This window comes from Notothenia rossii, assembly GCF_949606895.1.
Source record: "Notothenia rossii genome assembly, chromosome: 8".
NCBI lineage: Eukaryota > Metazoa > Chordata > Actinopteri > Perciformes > Nototheniidae > Notothenia > Notothenia rossii.
Window position 1 is genome coordinate 19,395,447 of NC_136906.1, and position 23,590 is coordinate 19,419,036.

Sequence of the window (23,590 nt, forward strand, 5' to 3'; positions counted from 1 at the left end):
ATGACAAAGTGAAAAAAGTTTTCAAATAAGTTTTGCAAATCAATAAAAAATTAAAAAACTCAAATATCCCATAAACACAAGTATTCTCACCCTTTACTCAATACATTGTTGAAGCACCTTTGGCAGCAATTACAGCCTCAAGTCTTCTGAGTATGATGCTACAAGCTTGGCACACCTATCTTTTTGCAGTTTCTCCCATTCTTCTTTGCAGATTGTCTCAAGCTCCATCAGGTTGAATGGGGAGTGTCGGTGCACAGCCATTTTCAGATCTCTCCAGAGATGTTCAATCCGGTACAAGTCTCGACTCTGGCTGGGACACTCAAGGACATTCACAGACTTATCCTGAAACCACTCCTTTGTTATCTTGGCTGTGTGCTTAGGGTCGTTGTCCTATTCGGGTTCTTGGTCACCTCTCTGACCAAGGCCCTTCTCCCCCGATGCTCAGTTTGGTTTGGGCAGCAAGCTCTAGGAAGAGCCCTGGTGGTTTCAAACATCTTCCATTTGCAAATGATGGAGACCACTGTGCTTGTTGGGACGTTCAATGCTGCAGACATTTTTCTGTACCCTTCCACAGAACTGTGCCTTGATACAATCCTGTCTCTGAGGCCTACAGTCAACTCCTTGGACCTCATGACTTGGTTTGTGCTCTGATATGCACTGTCAACTGTGGGACCTCATATAGACAGGTGTGTTCCTTTCCAAGTCATGTCCAATCTATTTCATTTACCACAAGTGGACTCCGATCAAGTTATAGAAACATTTCAAGGATCATCATTGGAAACGGGATGCACTCGAGCTCAATTTTCAGTGTCATAGCAAAGGGTGTGAATACTTATGTACATGTGATATTTCAATTGATTGTTTTTAACGTGTTTGCAAAAAATTATTTGAAAATGTTTTCACTTTATAATAATGGGATATTATGTGTGGGATATTGAGAAAAAAATGAATTTAATCCATTAAGAAATAAGGCTGTAACATAACAAAATGTGAAAAAAGTTAAGGGGAATGAATACTTTCCGGATGCACTGTATGTTTCTTATCTTTTTGGCACTATAACCAACCAAACCCATTATTCATATTATCAGAAAAAAGACAATTGAATCTCAAATCTGTTTTTATTTAAATATCTAAGTTTGTCCTTGTCTTGAAGGTAGCATGACATTCTGCAGCTAGCATTTATTTCTAAGTTAAAAGCTAACATAAGCAATGGTATGCAATCCTGTTACTATAATTAGATTAATAATTACAGTTGCACGGTTGTATTTTTTGCAGTTCAATTTATTATGTTTATTCATATTAAATGTTTATATATCATTTAGCATAATCTAAATGTTTCAAATGAATTACTATATTTTCCCAGAATATGAACTTGTGCTGCCTTTTTTATTGTCACCAGGGAGCCTAAACAACATGTTAAGTTTGCAACAATTAACACATTTTCTTAACAACTAACTCAAAATGAACACAATTTTGATTCAATTATAGTTTGAAGATGTTAATGGAAATGTTTTAAATGAAATCAAAAAAATCTAATAAGAAGTTACCTTTGATGCCTGAGTTGACCAAATAATTTATTTTGATGGTTTACTAGCTGTTTTTATCAAATACATAACAGAACATTCGAAAATAAAAGGTTCATTTTTTCAAAGGTTTTGATGTCTTAATGTCCTCCAACTCTGGAACATCCCTTTTATGCTTTTATTGGGTAGACATCTAGTTAAAGAATATATGGAGGAAACATCCTTCATTATTACCAGCTATATACCCATTTCACCACAAGGTGGTGCTATGTCACTGATAATCTTTTCAGATTGTAAACCCTCTTGCTGTCAAATTGCACATTCAACCTGGCCAAGTTTCTTTTCTTCAGATAAATTATCTCTCTCTCTCTCTCTCTCTCTATATATATATATATATATATATATAGCTATTTTAATTGAAAAGTGATCCATTTCAATTCTGCAGACAGTTTAGGCAGTATGATGTGTATATTATATACAAAAACTCCTTCAGATGATATACGTGTTGTTTTTTGTAAATGTTTTGTATATGAAGTATTCCAAGCCATGCACTGTTTTCAAAGACAAGCTCACATCTGTCTTGCTTGTTGCTGATTTAATTGTTTTGTGTATACAACTTCACCTACAGGTTTCTGAGCGTGATGTCATATCCTGCATGGGCACTGGAAATGCTTGGCCGGCTTCCCAGCAGTGCAGCCTCCTGGGGCTGATTCAGCCAAAGTTCCCACCCAGGAATCCTGGACGTCTGACAGGAAACAACCCAACTCTCCCAAGACCACTATAAGTCAGTCTCTCCCCTCACTAAAAGTCTCCCCCTTACCCCAAAATCTCTCCCGGGGCCTTTTTCTATGCTTCTCTCAGACAAACCATCTTACAAATAGAAATATTTTTCACCACACCCCATATTCTCCCTCTCTGCCCTCTGCCCAGCTTCCCATCATAGCCCTCTCTTGCATTAGCCTTTAGCGATTGAACATTTTTATTAGGCAAGACAGCCAATTTCAGGCTTTCATGTTGAAGCTAGTTTTTTCCTAACCTTGTTAGAGAATGTTTGGATTAAATGTTGCATTTTGAATAAGTTTCAGATGAAGGCACAATAGGGAACGTCTCAGGACCTGCAGATAAGCTGCAGCTGCAATGAAATTGTTTACAGCTAAGAATTCAAGTCAAACACACAAACTGGATTTATTTATTTCATTTATTTTATAAAAAAACGGAATGCAATTAACAAAAAGTTTATGTACCTACATTAGTGTTTCAGATTGTACCGATTTAACACAGGCAGCGTGCTACTGGACACAAAAGGCTATTGCACACGAGACATTTCATACAACACACATCATACATATTGTACAAAAATACATACATACTTACATACGAACATACATAATTATTCATGTATTTATTATAAACATCATAGAGTCAAGCAACACAATGAAGTGATAGGTACACAGATTCAAAAACCTCTCCATCTGAAAAAAACTAACCGGGGGAAAGCAAACATCACTGAAGCTGCCAAAGTGCTTTTCACCATTTCTACTTGGTTGTCTAAATGTAAAGTCCATATATAAAACACTGGGGGAGAGAATAGTTTTAATTGTGTGGCTACGGGAAGAAGGTTGGTGTAACCCTGAACAACAGGAACCGGAAAATGAAAAACAGGACTTCCTGTGGTTGAAGGAAGTTACATGTTGTAGGATGTCAGACGATGAGGATGAAGGTGACCTCCCATGAGGGTAGATCCCCCCTCCATGCATTTGTAGCCGGATCTTCTCCCATTTCTTTTACGGAAGGCTTTGGAAATATGAGACGTGTTTACCTCTTTAGCTGCACAAGACATATGGCTAGCAAATTAAACAATGACGTTTACAACACATTTTTTGTTCATGGTGCTATTTAAGACTTCACAGTGAGTGACCTACCCTGTTCATTCCACTCTCTGCTAGTCATGACTTGGTAATTCAAAAATAATGATCAATAATACTGTCAACAATGGAGCGCCTGCCCCAAACACTTCATACATACATTCAGCCAAATTCCCTAAGAAGAAGGCACAAACAGACACATCACATTGCTGCTATGTTGCTACAACACTGTCAGGACATTGGTCCAGTTAGTCCAGCTGTCATTGAGTAAGATTCATCAGTGCTAACTCACTTCAGGAAATGTGCTTTCTGATTAGGCCTTCCTCTAAGGAAACTGTTAAGATACAAAAGACAACAGTAAAAGCAAAAGGTACAGATTATGAGGACATATGAGGGGAGGGGTGTTAGTGATGGAAGCTGGAGCTAGAATATGTCATACATACATTAGCACTTACAAATAAGTTAGAATTTCATGCATTAAATGTAAGCAGATTATGTAAGTTTGTCATAGTTAATCAAATGTTAAAGCAAGGTTATATAGGGGATATATAGCCCTGGTTTTGGTGAGGGAGCACTCGTGTTAATTTGGCTCCTTTGGAGTGCAGTGCTGAGTAAAGTTGATTACTGTCTCCAGCTTTGTAAAGAATAGGCGATGGATCTCTGGGCCTAATCTTTACATATATTAACAGAGGAAAGTCATTTGTTAACGTTTCACTGAGGACAACAATATCTGAAGTAATCTACAAAGTGCAACTTTACAAGCATTTGCATTGATGAAGTTCCTGAAACAACCAAAACAACTCACTATAACTTTGATGTTGTATGTTATGTGTCTATTTTTGGCTTTCAATAGGGGTTAACATGCGTAGAAAAAAAGTTGACAGTCATATACAACTAAATGCTTTGCAACAAGTTTGAGTACCCATGAAAAAGCTATTTTCACATTTCTGATAGTTCTCCCCACTGAATTGTCTCCCTCTTGAAGCATTGTGTTTTTACACCGGCTGCCACCAAGTTAATGCTGATTGTGAATTCAAACAATTCTGATTCTAATAAGGAAACGTCTACGTTGTAGCTTTCCCAGGCATCAACGTACACAGTTTGGTCGCTTCTTTATTTACGTCACTTGATCACATCACGGCCTTTCTTTTTGATCTCATATAAACACACCTGCTTCCTTACATGCACTCAACCACTCTGATGTGGTGCAGCTTTTCAGACACAGGTGGTACAATCTTTCATGATTGGTGTGTTCTGGTGTTCGTATTTGTTGGTGCAGTGTTCCAGAGAGCTGGAGCTCTTTAGAGGAACCAGACAACGGTCAGATGGCCGCCCACTCTGCAGCACCCCCCAGCAGCACAACACACGCAGGAACTCCTTTCTCATGTCCTTGCTGCGCAGTGTGTAGATCACAGGGTTAAGCGCTGAGTTCAGAGTGGCAAAACCAAAAAAGATGTCTGCTTTGGAGAGGATCGGGCAGAACTGTATCCTGCAGGATGAATCCAGGAGGAGGATGGTAAAAGCGGGCAACCAGCACATGATGAAGACACCCAGCACTATAGTGACAGTTTTCAAAAGAGCATAGGCCGGGGAGTTGGTTGCTTCATGGTGGCTTGATCGTACAATCAAATAGATCCTCACATAGAGGATGACAATAGAAAGTAGAATGAGGCTGAAAATGGTGACAACGAAGAGGATGTATTTCTTGGAGTAGAGTGGCAATACAGCTGAGCATTCAGGGAGGTTGTTGATGCAGTTCCAGCCCATGATGGGAAGTCCTCCGAGCAGGATGGAGGTGAACCAACAAGCGCCTATCAGAAGGAACATGCGGCACGTTTTGGTGGAGCCGTACACCTTCACCTTTGTAATGGCAATATAGCGCTCCGTAGCTATCGCCAGCAAACTGAAGACCGAAGCTGCCAAAGCGATAAACGCTGTTCCCTCCCGGATGAACCACTGCACAGGAATCAATTCGAAGGTCTTGGAGCCTGACAGGAAAATGTTGGCTATGTAGGCCGAGCCTGCCAGCAGGTCAGAGAATGCCAGGTTACCGATGAAGAAAAACATTGCAGAGTGAAACTTCTTGTTGCGGAAGACAGCAATAAGGACCAGCAGATTCTCCAGTATGATGATGGTGCAGAGGACCACGATGACAATGTTGAGGGTAGTCAGCTGCTTTTTATTCTCAATAAGTGTATCGAGCTCCTGAGCAGTCATGTTCTTAGCAAAGGCATAGTAGGAGTGGATCAGGCTCTGATTGTAGTATTGGGAATACTTGCTCTTCATGGTGACAGGTTGGCACAGCACAGCAGCTATACGGCAAAGATTCATTCACACAGTGGAGATGTGCAGAGTGTCTAAGACGATAATCATTGCCTTTAAGGAAAGGACATGAAGAGGGCCCAGGCTGGGAGGGGCACTGCCTGACCCACGTCACATCTATGAACCTCTATGTGGGTCACCTGCAGAAACACAGAGAAGAAGAGAAAGCCTGGGTTACTTACAAGGGATTTTTTTTTTTGCACAAATGAAATAAAGTGTAACTAAGCAAACATTCACATTTTAGCAAAGCAATGTACTTGCCAAAGCAAAGTCCTCGAGCAAAACAAAGTAGCCAGGCAACAACCTGCACCTCAGTCTGCACAGTGGAAACTTAACATTTCAAGTCCAAAAGTTGAAAACCCCCTTTATTATCAAATGTCCCTGATTTAATCCACAAGATAAACAGATTTTAAAATAAGTAGCTGGTATTTATATTAAACTAAAGACCAACAACCACATGACAAATGAGTGGCCGACACACTGTGAACAAACTGTTCATTTGTTCTCAAACTGGACACCCACACAGACAACTGCAGCTTGTTGCAGTCCAAAAGGAATGGAAAGTAATAATCCAGTGATTCACAAGGGAGTCGTATCTTATCATAAAAACACACTTTTTAGGGAAACTTAAGTTCACTCTAACAAATATTTACATGCGTAGATCTTCTTATTTTGGTGAAGCTGTGCAGGCAAAGATCATCTTCAGGTGGAAGAATAAATACTCTGTGAGTGCTGGTGCTTGGACAAAGGTCTCACAGTCTGATAGGGGACATTCCACTAACCCTGTCCGAGCACTCTGCTGTCAACACACGGCATTGTTGTGGGAGCAGACCATTCCACTCCAGTGAGCTACCTCTTGAAACTTCAGCATAGCTTGTGGATCAGCTAGACCTCTCCATCCCGACCCGCCCCTTTCAACCAGTTCGCACAAGCTGACAGCAATTCAAGAAGATACCTGAGAAGTATAGGTGGGAGTTTTCCAGACTTCTTGAGAAAAAGCTTTGTCAGACTTGATTCCAATGCATCAAAAGCACATTTTACACTCTTTGAATGACATATTGGACATCACTAATCACAATGAAATGTATTTAATTTGTATTTTTCATTAAAAGGTTACATACACACACACAGTGACACAACGCCGTACACTGCTTTGTTTCAACCTATGGTTTCAACATGCCGTTATGGTCTGAAGACTAGGGCTGCTCGATTATGGCAAAAATTGTCAATAGTTGATATCACGATTATTAAAAATGATTATCCATTTATTTTGAAAACACCCATTTATTTAAAAAAAAAATTGAACAGTATGTTTTTAACAGTTTATTACCCTGAACTTTAAGTATAATTCAACTGAAAAACCAATTAATAAATTAAAAAAATGTTTTTAAAAAGAAAATCGTTTTATTTCGATTATGTTGTTTTCATAATTGTTGCAAGCCAAAATCGTAATTGCGTTTAAAATACGATTAATTGAGCAGGCCTACTGAAGACACAAACAAGTTAAGTGTGAAAACAATGTACTGTATATCCTTGGACCCACAAAAGTGTTCGGGTTTATAATGACGCATTCAAACTAATTAATTAAACCTTGTGAAATGTTAATGTGGCTTCAAATTACTTAAAAATGGGCTGCGGCTCCAGGGCGAAAAACAAATGAAGGTTGGAGGCTCTGTAAACCTAATTAAAGGTGGAGCTGCTGTCTTAAACCTGTCAAAAGCAACAAGATCCCTCTGCAGGCCAGCAGCTAGGTAACTCTAGACTGATGCTTCCACTGCAGCTAGCTCTTAATTGGAAACCTTTAGTGGAAACTGGGTCTGAACCTCGTCTCTGTTCTGCTGGGCTTTGACTCAAACCCCTGAGAGACTGAGAGATGGAGAGGGAGCGACACAAAGCCAGACAGAAAGCATGCATGTGGAACGGCATCTGGACACAAAGGCTGGAATCTGAGACATCACTATGACGTCCACACACACAAACTCATCCATGTCACGTGTTGCACTGCACACAAGTTTACTCTACACATGCACAGATAGCTTTCTTCAAACACACCGACTAATTGTGACAGACATATAGAGTAATACAGAAAATCCTTCACCTTCATACAGGGAGGTTCAACACACAGCTACAATTGGTTGCCGTCTTTAATAACCAGCACACTGTTTCCTCAAGCAGGAACAAAGAACAATAGTCTCCTTCAGTGTAGATAGCATCGCCCTTCAGCCTTAATAATGGGACAGCACACTTCCATTTGGCTGCTGTAACTGTATCATAGCCGCAATGTATTTAAAGTCCAGCAATCCCTTATCAGAACTGCTGTATCAGGGCAGCTCGTCTCCCCCTCCCCTCTTTTTCAGGTCCGTAAATTGACACAAATATGAGGCTTGAGCCTGAGCACATGTGCCAGCCGCACCAGTGTAATTACATTTGGTTACATTACTGCAGCCTATAATGATTTTATTAATGGAAAAGTCAGCTTATATAGACCAGCTCGATATCTCCACAGTCTCCAGTCTGCTAAGATGAAAACACACTGGTTTTTGCTTCACCTTGGTTTTCCTCTCAGCTCTGCCACATATAGCGTGGACACTTTTCATATGTGATGCGGTGACAGCTCGAGGTCGTCCTGTGTCCTGTCACGTTATAGGAGTCTGTCATCACAGGGATTTCACTTTGTGTGTAAAACCTGAAGGGCAGGTTTGCCTAGAGCACCGCCTCGCCGCAGCCCCGCCCCTCTACCTGCCGTGTGCCATTCAGATGTTTCGACGGTGATTGGCTGATAGGAGCACAGACTTCCTGCTATGTAACCCCTCCCTCCCTCCCGACAAGTTGTCAAAGTTGTGCCCTGAGTTCGACCCAGACATCCCTGTCACACTTCAACAATAGACATAACACACTGTATCTACCAATTGCTTTCCTTACTAACACAATGGGGTAGAAAGTTACACAAACTCCTAAGGGGAATACTTCAGTTTATCACCACAATAACCACAACAGTTTGAAAGTAATTTTACAAGTACATTTTTTAAATATTCCTTGTATCCTATGAGCTGTTGACATTCAAGAAGAAACTTAAAATTATATACAAAATATTATAGAATCTCAATCCTACAACCTCAAATATAGTTATTATACCAGACATTATTAATTGACTGCATACATTTTTGCGATGTATGCATTTTGCCTTAAATATGTATCCAACTGTAACTTAGATATAATTAATCTGTAGGTCACATTCTAGTCTACTACTATTATAGGATTAAAATGTTTTGCTTTGGAGCCAAGGCAGAGCGTATAAAAGTTAGCGCTGAGCTTCAGTCTGCAATGTTCAAAACAACAGACAAAGCTAGAAATCTAGGTGTAGTCATGGACTCTGACCTGAGTTTCAACAGTCACATTAAAACAGTTACTAAATCAGCTTACTATCACCTAAAGAACATATCTAGGATTAAAAGACTAATGTCACAGCAGGATTTGGAAAAACTTGTCCATGCTTTTATCTTCAGTAGACTCGACTACTGTAATGGTGTCTTCACAGGTCTCACTAAAAAATCTATTAGAAAGCTGCAGCTGATTCAGAACGCTGCTGCTCGAGTCCTCACTAACACTAAGAAAGTGGATCACATCACTCCTGTTCTGAAGTCTTTACACTAGCTTCCTGTGTGTCGAATAATAGATTTCAAAATACTGCTGCTGGTTTATAAAGCACTGAATGGTTTAGGCCCAAAATACATTTCCGACCTCCTGCTAAATGATGAACCATCCAGATCTCTCAGGTCTTCAGGGACTGGTCAGCTTTCTGTCCCCAGAGTCAGAACTAAACATGGTAAAGCAGCGTTCAGTTATTATGTTCCAAATATCTGGAACAAACTCCCAGAAACCTGCAGGTCCGATGCAACTCTGACTACTTTTAAATCCAGGCTGAAGACTTTTCTTTTTGTCGCTGCTTTTGATTGAACTATTCATATCTTAGACTGCACTGTAACTTTTGTATTTTTTATTCATGTAATTTTTCTTTTAATGTTTATTTTATTATCTTTTCTTTTTAATGACTGTTTTTAAATGCCTTTGTCTGAATGTCTTTCATTTTTGTGAAGCACCTTGAATTGCCCTGTGTTGAAAGGTTCTATATAAATAAACTTGCCTTGCCTTTGAGACATTAGAGACTATTACCGAGTTAATAGTTATTTCATTATGACTTAATGTAAATACGCTGAAGTTGTTTCAGTTTTTTCAATTTAGAATAGTCTAGACTATTTTCATAAGAACACATATGATGGAACATTTTGAGAATCATTTCTTTTATAAACAACTGTCAAATTACTATGATGAAGGTGAAGGTTTAGAGAGGCTACAGAAAGAACAACAGCATAATATCCTGTCTGGATTTCACATTGAAGCTCAGACACAGGAGGAAAAGGTGATGAAAGAAATAACTGAGAAGGAAGTCAAACAAGACACCTGAGACAGGATATCCTATCAGAAAGCTTATGTGAGATCAGAACAGTATATCTTGCTCTTTATTTGAGAAATGGTGCTAAAGATCTTGTGTACTGCATGCCAATATAAACACATGCCTACAAACTGTTGTTTAGGTTTTCAGAGCCATGCATACTTATCACAACCACACAAACATACAAACATGTATTAATTATACTGCGGAACTACAGCTGCAAAAAGCTAAATGTATTTTTCTAACGTCCAAAGGAAGATTTAAAAAGGAGTTACTGAAAGCTGACTCTGGTTTTCCTCCTAATCGTAGCAAGAGACAGCGTTTCCCTCTCCATCAGGGCACTGACGGCTTCACAAAAGCCTCAGGTGTTTTTCCCAGAAACACCTGATAAGCCCCAATTAGCAGAGCGTCTGCTCACAAAAAACCAAGGCCACACCGCCCCATTACACCCCTGCTACCTGTCACACTCTACTTAAACATGGCTCTACTTTCTCTGGGGGAAAGCACTCAAACCAAAAACAGAGCTCCTAACCCTTGACACAGCTTGAATGTCCAGGCTCACTCACATGTCCAGTCTCCAGCAGACTAGATAAGAGTGGTGACTGAATGTTGTGTTTGGACAGTTTTTATTCACAGTTTATGTTGTTTGCATTTAAACTGTTTGTTTACTAGTAGACTCACTCAGCGTGCTACTTTGTTGAGCCGTGTGGTCTGAAGCATCCTGTAACACATCTTTCTCTATCTGCCCTTCACACTTACATATCTCTGTGGTGGCAACAAACGCCAGACCAGTATTTTTTATTCACACACACAATCAACTGTTAATCCAACAGCGTGAGACTATTTGATCTTCTTTCTTTGGACTATACAAATACAAATTGAACATTTTCAAGATTTAATGACTTCCTGTGCCCTCTACAAGACACCAGGCTTTTTCTCTTGGAATAGACCCTAACTCATCCATACACAGCAAGCATCTGTTCTTTCCTGTTCAGTTTCACAGCGGTTTATGGTGGGATCAGTATTTATTTATCTCTGAGAGTACTTTTCTAAAAATGTAAACAGAATATGTCTACACCTACCTTATCCCCTCTGCTTGTCGTGTCCAGCTTCTGTCTACCATCTAACAACTAGCACTAAGGAAGTCATTTAAGTTTTCCAGGGCAATAGCAGATGTGTGAAAGTCACAGGACTGTTAGAAATAAACTCATATACTGTTTTAGGGGAAAAAAAGTATTTACTCTGAAACAGGATTTCATGACTAATCCGAAGGCGTCTTTTTGTGCTGACGTATATCAGAAGGTGTCAATGTGGTTTCATACAACAGAATAATTGTAGCTACTTTGAGAAAAATTCCATATTCAAAGCACAGCGATGTACTTTCAAGTGTTTACATGCCACTGGGGAGAAAACACATCTAACTATTACAACCACAAAGTTTCACCACTGTTACCACATAAGCTTTAAGAAAATGACTTCTACTGAAAGATGCAGACACACAGTCATTCCCTACACTTCTTGTGTTTATTAAAATTTATCAGTGATTACGTTGTCTTTACACTGCAAGCACACAAGCCATTGCACACATGGGCCCGTTATGGCAAGCCTTGTTTTTTTTCTGTCGCATCGAGTAGCTGCATGCAGTCACTGTGCAACCACAGAAAACACAGGGATAGGCTGTGTCTGCTGGCAGGTGGCTGCTCTGCTGCTCCATCCATCACTGAGCCCCGCGGCTCTGTGAGTGAAATCTTTTCACATCAACACAGCAACACTATTGATTGCCCACAGTCAATTTCCAGGAAAAAGCAATAATGTTTCCAGTATCTCTCTAACTGGGATAAAGAGGATTCATGTTGCCGCTGTGACATGACTGGTCCTTCATACAACCTTGGTCACAGCACATACTAAATAAACCCAGTGACTCTTTAAAGTTGGAAGCAGTGTCTCTTCTGTAAGGTCAACATAAACCCAGAACAGTCCTTACATCCATGTCTCCCTGACCTTATCTTAAGCCGTCGCTGTTATCTTTGTTACGTGCCACTCTGCCGACAAGCTCTGATAACAAAAATGCCCCAAAAAAAAAAGCTACAGTATGTAAAGTACAAATGCATTCACTTTAAGAAATCATGACTGAATGCCACAGCAACAATTCTTTGTTTTTTTTCGCAACACACTCAATATTGAAACTCACACTATGTACAGCTGTTTAGTGACAGTCAGTAAACGCCGGTCGTAAAATTCCCCAGAGACAGAAAGTCTGACACATTATTGCTGTGATTTCAATGGAGCCTAGTACTATAGAGGACAAAAGTGTGGGCGGAAGTTGATGGAGTTAATGAAACCAACAGAAAATGAAAACGCTGGGTTTTCAGGGGGAAGTACAGACAAGAAAGAGGAGAGCATGTTTCAGTGTTACAGTGCAACTTGCACGGTCTAGATGAACAGACTGAGAGATATGAGAAGGGGTCTGTAATATCTCACACCATCTAGCTTTGAGAAGAACTCAACTAGAACAACAACTTCTACAGAGGAAAAATAAATCCGCAAAGAAATGTCTGTAAAAGCCAAATAACGTTGCAGACGAACACAAATCAACTCCTTCTTCATGATAAAAAAAAATAGAGAAGTAACACAAGCTTACATTAGAGAGGACAAAACAGTTCCCTTTTAACAATGGAATAAACGGTTCCCTCTGTGTTTGAGGTATTATTCAGCTCTGAAAACAAACCTTCTCTCTTTTTCTGTTATTATGCTAACATTATTCATAAAACTGTATATAAGCTGCTAGATATTAGGGGAGTGGATGTCCCCAATACATGGAATTTCAGCTTTTAATTAGGGATTACCCTTTCGCTCGTCAGACAGTTTGACAGTTTGGGTACAGCCTCTTCTGAGGGGTCCACTCTCTCAACACAGTTCAGTCAAGAACAATTTTCTGCTCAAAAGTGACTTGTCCTGTTTTCTGTTCCTTTCCTCAGTCCGTTCATCACTAGAAACGTTGCACTGTTTTTTTTACAGCAGCTGAACATGTGCTGAGGCTCTTAGTGTGGCATTGAGAGGAGCTGGAGACAAAGAGTGGAGTAAAAAAGGGCATCATACACCCTCAGGAGTCATAAACCGCATGACCGGCAGACCCCCCACCCCCAGCAGAAAACCCCAAAGTCTGCTCCATTGGGGGTCGGGTATCTCCAGGGGTGGCGCCTGAGAGGCAATTACTGTAATACCTTCAAACTCGGACCATTCCTGTCAACTACAGTCACTGTCTTCCAGATTATTCATGATTTGATATTGCTCTATTTTGCATATTTCCCTTTCATGCTGCTCCCTGATTTGCAGAGCCACATCTTCCTCAATCCAACACCCCCTCCTCCTCTCCTATTTTAAACTTCACCACAGGGATCAAAAGACAAGGCCACAAAGAGGCGATTACATGCACATCAGGAAGGATTTATTAAGCACACATCTGGGGCAGACATGTTCTTATAGTCCCCTATTAAAGACTTCATTACAGCACATAGTGTGCAATTAGCTCTCGATTCAGGAAACTCTGGAGCTCTGCACTAAGAAACAACTTTCTCAGAACCGTCTGTGTCCTAAATCCTCTTGTAAGTGAACAAATGTGTATGGTGTTTTGCGTTACTAATAATTCTTAAAATAAGAAAAAGGAAATAATATCATTATCATCCTTCTCAAATAACCTTGTATGAAAATGAAAGTTTCGCGGCATTTGAAAACTGTCATGAGACTTGCACATTTCTCAGAAATCAAGCTTCCTATGGAAGAGCAGTAAACCACAAATGCTCATGTGTGAAATATGCTGTATACATGTAGGATAGTGTTAACCACAGTGCGCTCTTTATACAGACACAGATCACGTGTCCTTGCTGATATATTGCAGTTAGAAGTTAGATGATGCCTGGCTGTTCTGCATCAGAAACCTCTGGTCTGAATGATGGGGCGGGCTTGATTCAAGTTTCAGCCACTTTGCCCCTCTCACACCTTCCCATGTCCTTACAATGAGGTTTCCCCTAATGAATGGCTTTGAACACTCTTTTAAGATCTCTTTTGTCCTGTCTCCCTGCTCATATTCTACTCTGTTGCTAGACCTTGAACTCCCCCTTCTCATGTTCTGTTGCTGCGATGGGAAACTGTGAGGTTGCCGTGTGAGAGATTACTTGTGTGATTATTTGTTGCTTGGCATATGACAGATGACAACATATCTATGCCGTGGCGAGCTGTCAGGGCCATCTAGGCCCTCTCTGAGGGCCTAAGACATTCTTCAAAATAATATTTAAAAACACTAAACAAATATTTATTTAAAATATTATTTTAGTTAGATTTTTCATTAGTTTTACCAAAATAACTTGAATTAATATAAAATAAAATGTCCAAAGAAATAAATCTTTTGAATCTGCCTGTTCATTTTCTGTTTCACTGCCCCCTGGAGCAGACACCAACTACGCAGTGTGGAAATGCCTAAACAGAATAAGATGTTGAACGTGAAAAAGCCACTCTCGCCAAATGGGGATACCTAAATGACGGGGACGTTGTGTGTGACTGCGGCATTGAACCACAAACCATGCAACGTCTCCTGATATCCCCCCTGCTGGAGCAACCCTGCACAACATCGGACTTGGCAGAGTTTAATGAGAAGGGACAGCAATGTGTTCAGATGTGGCTGAACCACATCTAACCAAGCCCTGCAACTGACTGCCTTGTGGACACGATAAGAAGAAGTTTCTGTTTGAATGTGAAGGGTTGAATTAAAGAAGCTCGTCTCATCGAGGTGAAGATAGGAGGCTTGTTTGAGACGCGTTGCGGCTCGCCTCAAAAGTAGACGAGAATAGCCGATCGCAGCCGGGGGAGGTCTCAAAAAGCTCGCCTGAAGTCGGACAGCTCAGTCTTCTTCTTCTTCTTCTTCTTCTTCTTCTTCTTCTTCTTCTTCTTCTCTCAGTTTTTTGGCGGATTGCAAACAACTTTAAGGTGCATACCGCCACCTCCGGAGTCGGCTTGACTAAGTTTGCATTTATAAAGAATGCACACATGTGTTTAATCGTTAATGTCAGATATGTACTAAGTAAATACATTTGTTCCTGCTCAAGATTAGTTTCAACTCTATTGTTATTGCACAGATTACAGGTACTGAGACAACGAAATGCAGTTTAGCTTTTAACCAGGAGTGCAACAAGCAGTAAAGTGAAAAGTAATGTACACAATCTACAGAATAAAATATTCAATGAAGTGAATGATGAATAAACAGTGAGGGGTATGAATACACTAGATATACACAGCAGCCTGTGAGCAGTATGAACATTCTATCTTTTATTCTGTAGATTGTGTACATTACTTTTCACTTTACTGCTTGTTGCACTCCTGGTTAGAAGCTAAACTGCATTTCGTTGTCTCAGTATAATCTGTGCAATAACAATAGAGTTGAATCTAAACTTGAGCAGGAACAAATGTATTTACTAGGGATGCACCGAATATTCGGCCGCCGAAAATTATCGGCCGAAAATGGTTAAAAAGGCCCTTTCGGCTTTCGGCCGAAAGGGTTCTAGCACCGAAAAAATATCACCGAATGTCAGAGAACAGGGTTACGTTGGTAAACTAACGTGTTGTTGTGATGACGTAATCAAAAGGCGGCGACAAGCACGGCGCGCGACCATGCTCGCGGCTGGCTCACAGCCAACATGTCTGGCGCTTGGAGATATTTAAAAATATCAGAGAAAGAGGCGCGGATTGCGATTTGTAAAACGTGTTCAGCTGACATTTCTCGAGGGGGTGTAACTGCAAAGACTTTCACCACTTCGGGATTACTCCACCACTTGAAATCAAAACACCCGGACAAATATGCGGAGTAAGATCAAATCACAAGCACTGACAGCGAGAGACTGTTCAGCGCTGCCTCTCATGTGCTTGATGAGAAGAGGAGCAGATTTATGGCTGATAAAGCAGAGAAGCTACTGTTCATTAAAAATAACCTCCCACTTTTCCTTAATAAGGAGACAAGGCTGGCTTATCATAAGCTTATCTAGTTCTACATGCCTACTCTATACCCACTTTCCTGAACAATTTTCATTGTGAGTTATAATTCACCATCTCAGGTTATCATTAGGGGGAAATGACAGCAGCACAGTGTTCAATATATTGTACTTTCGGTATCTAAATGATACAATGTTGTTTACATTGCTCATGAGGACAGACCACCTTATTTGCAGATTCTTGAAATTGTAATTTAATTTGTAATTGATTGTGGATTTTGTATCCAGTTTTCACTTTATGTATCTATACAATATTTACTACTTATTTACAGATTCTTGAAATTCAATTGTAATTTCATTTGTAAATAGTTACATTCATGTGGATTTATCAAGTTTGCACATTTGTATGCATGCACTTATAGGTGCATTTGTTGTTGTTGAAGGCCTGGCTGTTACATTCTTTATTTACACTATTTTGTTGTAGGCCTACTGGCCTAGATGTTTATGTAGTTTTAAAGCACCTTGGCTTTGTTCTGAATGCACTTTGTTGTAGTTATCCTACAGAGAAAAGAAAATGCACTTGACTTGGAATTAATGTACTGTATGCATTCAAAAGTGCTGAATAAATGTTTTATGGACCCATAATAGTGATTATTATTTAAGTTAAGTTTTGCCATAATCATTTATTTTCCCATAATCAGGTAGCTGAACAACATTGGTAAAAAATGTATACATTATATATATATATATATATATATATATATATTTCTATTAATCATTTTCGGCATTCGGTTTTCGGCATTCGGTTTTCGGCCAACCGTTTCCTATTTTCGGTATTGGTTTCGGCCAAGAATTACCCATTCGGTGCACCCCTAGTATTTACTTAGTACATGTCTGACATTAACGATTAAACACATGTGTGCATTCTTTATAAATGCAAACCGAGTCAAGCCGACTCCGGAGGCGGTATGCACCTTAAAGTTGTTTGCAATCCGCCAAAAAACCAAGAAGAAGAAGAAGAAGAAGAAGAAGAAGAAGAAGAAGAAGAAGAAGAAGAAGAAGAAGAAGAAGAAGAAGAAGAAGCCGCCGACTCGGAGCTGTCGGACTTCAGGCGAGCTTTTTGAGACCTCCCCCGGCTGCGATCGGCTATTCTCCTCTACTTTCGAGGCGAGCCGCAACGCGTCTCAAACAAGCCTACTGACACCAAACAACATCAAACTTTTGCCGAGCCAATTGGAGAGTTTCATCAGCAGCACGGGGTAAAAACCACCAATGAGCGCTCAGCTCGAGATACCAGCGAGTCGTTTCCAATCAAGCATTTCGCTTCCGCAACCCGTGGAGAGGAACTGCGCCGCCTCGCCGCGCCTCGCTCTCAAGGCTGCGGGCGTCTTTGTCCCGCGAGATTTCAACGTCTCATGTGAGCGAGCCTCCAGAGCAAGTCGGACAAAATGAATAACCATCATGCAACGCACGAGCAAGACGTTGATCGAAATCGTGCAGGTCTGCGCAGGTCTTGCTTGTCTCAAACAAGCCTAGTAACTCAACGAGAGAGTAATGTCAAATGACAGTACAATTGAAATGGGGGCGTTTTATTATCGCAGACTTTATGACAATTTCCGCCCGCTGTGAAGCTTTTCTTGTTTCCATAGCAACAACAACAACTTCCTGTCAACAGCGTAGACTCGCCTTCAAAATAAAAGCATGCCACATTACACTTAGGACATACAACTGCAACGAAAGTAACAAACACAATGCAATATCCTTTTCAATTTCAAAGAGCACAAATTGGGTTATTTACAGGTGTTGTTTTGTGTGGTAGAGGGATGCTTTCATTGATGCGTTTTGCACCCCGGGCCGTTGTTTTTATATTCCGCTGAAGTATACGCTGTGACTAATACTTCTTTTTCTTTTTCTTTTTTTTTCGAGGGAAGGGGTGGGGGTCAGAGGGCCTAGGTATAAAAGTCACGGGGGAGGATTAGTTGTGGCTGTGAGAGTCATATTTGTTCCACTGACTTTTAGAGCATCACAACAGGACATCATGTCAAAATCAAATGCCAGGTGCTATAGTCAAAGCAAAGCACAGCATAATGGAAATTGATACCATCTGCACAGGCTGACAAATAGAGGCACTGAGCCGCTCTGATTACTTCTGCCTAGTGCCTGCTGATAAAATGATAAATTGATGGAGGCTTCCATCTCTCCACATGGTCCAGCTAAGAAAAACAACTCCAGACTCCTCTGGCAAACACACATACATTTAACACAACTCGATTTTTTGAGAAAAAAAATGGTTGCCTAGCGACCGAGGGAACATTGTTGTGTCCACACATCTATAGTTGGTCCTCGATATTTTATACACTCTTAACAACTTCTTGCTTGCAACAGAACATTTATTTTTCTGAAAAAACGCCACATAAGTCAGCCTCTCCTGGCATTCAAACTATGTAAATTAAATTGTGAAAAAATATTTGTGCACGGCCAACACAACCTGTATTTAAAGACCAGTCAATGTCTGGGCAGAAAGAGATCCGGGGTTTTTTAACCTTACCGACTTTTAGAGGTGTATGTCTGTTGTACATTCTTGTAACATCACAACATTTTTTTTAAAGAAAATGCCACCACTAACTTGGCTTGGTCAGAAGTGGCTTGCCAAGTGATGATTTTCAAAAATAACCTACTGGACAGGAAGTGAGTATTGCTGTGGTTGTGGTTTTTAAGAATATAAGAGACAACAGCCACTTGACTTTGACCTAGACAACGCTCATCTGAAATGGACATGTTTGAGCAGTTGTCACATTAGTTTTAAGTAAACAGATTCCACTTCCACTCAATCTGTCTGTTGCAATGGAGAGGTCTGGCCTTTGTCACGACCCGACTGGAGGTTAATTCCATCGTGTATTTTAGCCAGGAAACACTGAGGCTGAGGCTAAACAGGATAAACAATCTTAATAGGTATTTCTAACAAAACAAGCTATGATAGTTGAATGTTCAGTCATTAGAACATCTGAAAGAGCTCATTTGGAGGAGATCAACTTTCAGTTCCAAACAAAATTAATTGCTTGAACAGGTTATTTATTGGCTTCATGGGACAATTCTAAATCCAAGAAAACTATCTCCAGCTTATTCCTGGATTTGGGGAGCTGGGTTGTGTGTAAGTAATCCTGTCGAGATTTCCAGCTGCACAAACAAAGCTGCCTGGATAACAAAGGCTTCCAGGAGAGAAGCAGAAACAGGAGGAGGTTTTAAAAACACACACCATATTCATATGTACCTGCTCCCTAATGTTGCTAAAGGGGGCACAGAGTATGACCAGAAAGCAGGAAAACCACAACATGACCACACTGATTAGGCCTGCCGCCTCAAAAGACAGTATATGGTTGCAACCCTTCAGTTCATAAATAACACTGCATAAAACAAGGAGAGGTTGCAAAGTGATACATCCAACGCCACAGCAGTAACCAGAAACATTTGCTTCAACCTACTTGTCATTTCTGAAATATATATACTGTTCCTACAATAGAAATGCCTGTCAAAGCTTTCCAAAAATCATTTGCAGCATTTTTTCCAACAGGCAGCAGCTTGAAATGTGACAGGAGAACAGACTTATCCCCACCCCAGGAAGCGTCAGGAAATCCTGGCATGCTGCTACAAGCATCAGTGCCTGGTCATGGGGGGTCTCATAGTTTGTTCAAGTCTTTCAAGTGGAGCAGGAATGTAACAGGGGACTTTAAAGCTAATGGATTATTTCATTAGGTGGAACCCTTTCCTAAAATAGTCCACACCGAGTTCCAGCTAATGTAAATGTTTATGTGATAATCAGAACAGTACTGACAGCAACGGAGAAAGGTTGTTTGGAAATAGAGAGACAAATATTTCAAGTAAGTGCGCTTGTGTATTTCTATACCTGCCAGCAAAGACAGATTTTAGTGACCTTTAGTGACATCATGATCTCAATTGTGTTTACAAAATGGGTAGAAAGCAGAGGACACCATATTTATTTCTCTGACTCAGACACTCCCAGCTCTTGGATGTGAAAGCTCCATGCTGTCAGCTGTGTGTTGTGACTTGCACATTGGCAGCTTGTGAACAGAAGGCGTTTATTTTACTCCAGCTGCCACACCCAAAGAAAGTGTTTTTTCCAGCTAAAGGGGGAGTACCACCTTAACTCTGAAGCCTGCAGAACCCAGATGGCTCTCTGCAGAAATCTATTACCATCACAGAGAGAAACGCAAAAGCGATATAAACACATGCATTTTCTCCTGAGATCTGCCAAGGATCCTATTCTTTCTTGAAAGTTATTTATCCTCTGACTGGTTTCATTTGACCAGGTAAAAGTAAAGGTGCCTCCAGCAAGGCTCTCCACTGATCTTTCAGTGTTGTCACCATCTTGTTGAATAAAGTGGGAAAAGTAAACAACAAAAGAGAAGTCAGTGTCCCTTAGGAAAACTCTTCTCGCTGTTTCATTTCGCAGGCCGCTCTCAGGCCTGAGCTGAAACCCGAGCATCCTACAGGCTTCGACACCAGCCACCCATCACCCATCCCCGCCTGCAACCCCCTAGTGTCCCACTCCATAAAAAAAGTCCCGCAAATCCAGTTCCCACTGCTGAATGGACAATCATTTATTTATCCACCCATGCACTTATACATCTATTGTATTTATTTATTCAACTCATCTATTTGTCTTAATTTCTCACGCCTCCCCAGGCAGACCCTATTGAGGAGGGTCCGATTACAGCAGGAAAACAGAACCATGGGTCAGCAACACACAAGTCATGAAGTCATGGGCTGCTGGACTTTATACGATTTTAAGGTATAGACTGTTAAGACTAATGCTCCATTTCTGTTAAAGACTGTGTGTGCCCGAGCTATGTTATTGGCCATTGTCTGGCCAATAAGTTGCCGCTGCTCACAGCACCCTGGGGTGACTTGCCCAGGCCAAAGACGGTAAAGTGTGTGAAGTAACCTGGCAAGAGTCAGGCCTGGTGTGGTGGCAGGTTTTGTCCTGGTGCAATGAGCCATGAGGTCACATTGGATGCACACAGACGACCGTCCGGCTGTATCATTGCCTGTCTAAAGCCATCCAAGGCATACTGGGAAAAGCACCTGAGTCCATGAGTCTTTGTGCCCCCCCCCCCAAACAAACCAAGCTGCTCTTACACACAACACCAGCATCAATGAACCTGCTGACAGGGCCTTCAACACTTAGTAGTTAGATAGTCCTCCGCTAATGCTGCGGAGCGAGCTTCCTCTTCACCCCTTACCCCTGATGTTATCACAGTAAGATGTTTGCTTGTCTTTATTCAGGCTTTGTAGCATCTGTGTGCATTAGAGACTTTGGTTTCTTGCCCTGTAAGCTCAACTGGGCCTCAAGATAATGTCACCACAAGCCTTTCCAGTTTCAGACAGTCTGCTAATGAGCACAACACCGTGCAGACAGAATCAGAGCGTTCACAGGGTAAAGGATGACGGATGGGGGCTTTTATCTGGGCAATAAACATTAGTTCCTTCTCCTTATCACCTTATCTCACTGTGATTTGAGGATTCCCCCAGAACAGGATGCCTCATGGCTGGACTGCTGACACCTTTGCATCCCTCCCTGCAAGGCTCACTTTTTCAGACAGAAACAACATGCTGTTGGTCAGTGCGGCCTTTCAGTTGTGCTAGATGGCCCACAATTACCGTGTCTATAACAATAAAAATGCTTGTTGTTGTGACAGTGTACAATTGATATACTTATGTCTTGATTATTATAAATGTCTGACAACAACGCACTGTAGTCAGTTAATACCTTGCTTGTGCTGCCTTCCTCTGGGGAGCACATCTCCAGCCCCAAGAGATTAACTTTGGTACATGGGGATAATGGGGGCTTTTGTCTTATTAATACATCCTTTCATTACAATGCCTTCTTTAGAGTGACGGATGAACAAGCCTCAACAACATCGGGGGTCAGAGAGAGGGGGTTTTGGGGGGGAGGAGGGGGTCACAGCAGGCTCGCAACGGCTCCAAGAAAAGGCGTTTGTGAATGTGTGTGTGTGTGTGTGTGTGTGTGTGTGTGTGTGTGTGTGTGTGTGTGTGTGTAGGCCGGGATTCACGCAGCTCGTCTGAGCCTCCAACAAGAGCTATACATGTACCATATGCATTCAACCCCCCACCCCCACCCCTCCAATGTTTGATTGACAGCTGTAGTCCTGCTTGCTAATGTTTAACACCACACAGTGTTATTCATTAAAACACACAGTGTGTTTAATTAACGAGACAGAAGCTAAAAAACTCATGTGTTGCCTAATGTTAGTCATTCTGCTGTCATCGATGTTTATTAGTCAACGAAACATTTGGAGACGTTGCGTGACAAAAGAGACCGACTTCTCCAAAGTCAAAAAAAACTCTTGGAGTTTACATGTTAGAGATTTAAATAAACTAATCTCGCAAAACTATATATATTTTTGTTACACTAGCAGGCTACGAGAGACACATCAGATCCTTTTGTTAGGCTGCTGCAGCACATGCAGGCGATCTGTCACACTTAATATATTTGACTTACCCCATGAGAGATATAGTAGTAGAGAGCAGCGAAAAGACGCTCCGACAAAAATAGTTGTCTCCAAATGTCCTCACATGCGGTCACCACTTTCGACTAATGCTGTGACAAAGTTCAGCTTTCCTCTGCTGCGTTGTCGAGAGTCAGCGATGGCAATCAAAACTTTGGTGGAGCACTAGACGGCGTGTCTCGTCTAGTCTTTGGTAAATCCATACCGGTCCATCGCGGAAACTGTGCAAAAGGTCTCGAAAGAGCGACGACTCCAAATAATAAAGCGGGGAGCGATGAGAGCCAAAGAAGACTTTTTTTTTTTAAATAGCACTTTCTCTTTTGTTGCTCTAATCCAGCAGTCCGTCTGATTGTCCTCCTCCTCTCTGGGAACAACAGCTCCACGGGGCTTTGGAGCGTCAGGGAGGCGCGCGCACAGTACCCACACACACCCACACACAAACACTCACACGAGAGAGAGTGTATAGAAACGTCATATGCCCATTACGAGTCTTGAATCTCAGTGTCGAAATACAACGATGGTTTGTGGAGAGTAATTCATATGGAAAATACCTTTTAAGCCTATTTCTGGACCTTTTCACCACTCTGGAGCACACAAATGAAGTCCAGATGTTCCACTCCTTCACTTCCTCTCTCGAAGCAAATCCCAGCCCACACTTTTCAACTCATGTGGCTCATTTCCCATGAGAGAACCTTTATGGAATTAATAATAATAACTTTATTTATATAGCACCTTTTATGATAGGATGCAGCCCAAAGTGCTTAACAGAGCAAGATGAGATACACAAAAATTAAAAAGACATAATAAATAAGAGTAAAACACATAATTAAAACAATCTACAGTGTTAAAGGAGAATGATATATAAACACATGAGTATTTGACCTGCTTCTGTGCCACT

General features: G+C 41.0%; 1 protein-coding gene across 3 annotated transcripts; it reads right to left on the reverse strand.

Annotated features, from left to right (window-relative positions):
* Positions 1-2,703: 2,703 nt before the first annotated feature.
* Positions 2,704-23,268, reverse strand: s1pr2 (sphingosine-1-phosphate receptor 2). 3 transcript variants are annotated; one of them, XM_079642647.1, is made up of 2 exons: positions 22,686-23,268; positions 2,704-5,850 (listed from the first exon to the last, which is right to left on the reverse strand). In XM_079642647.1, exon 2 carries the CDS (start codon positions 5,717-5,719, stop codon positions 4,604-4,606), a length of 1,116 nt encoding a protein of 371 aa, XP_079498773.1. In that variant the 5' UTR covers positions 5,720-5,850; positions 22,686-23,268; the 3' UTR covers positions 2,704-4,603. The 3 variants fall into 3 exon arrangements, with proteins under 3 accessions (XP_079498773.1, XP_079498774.1, XP_079498775.1); XM_079642648.1 differs by lacking the exon at positions 22,686-23,268 and adding an exon at positions 6,493-6,903; XM_079642649.1 differs by lacking the exon at positions 22,686-23,268 and adding an exon at positions 6,364-6,383.
* Between the last annotated feature and the right edge of the window lie 322 nt (positions 23,269-23,590).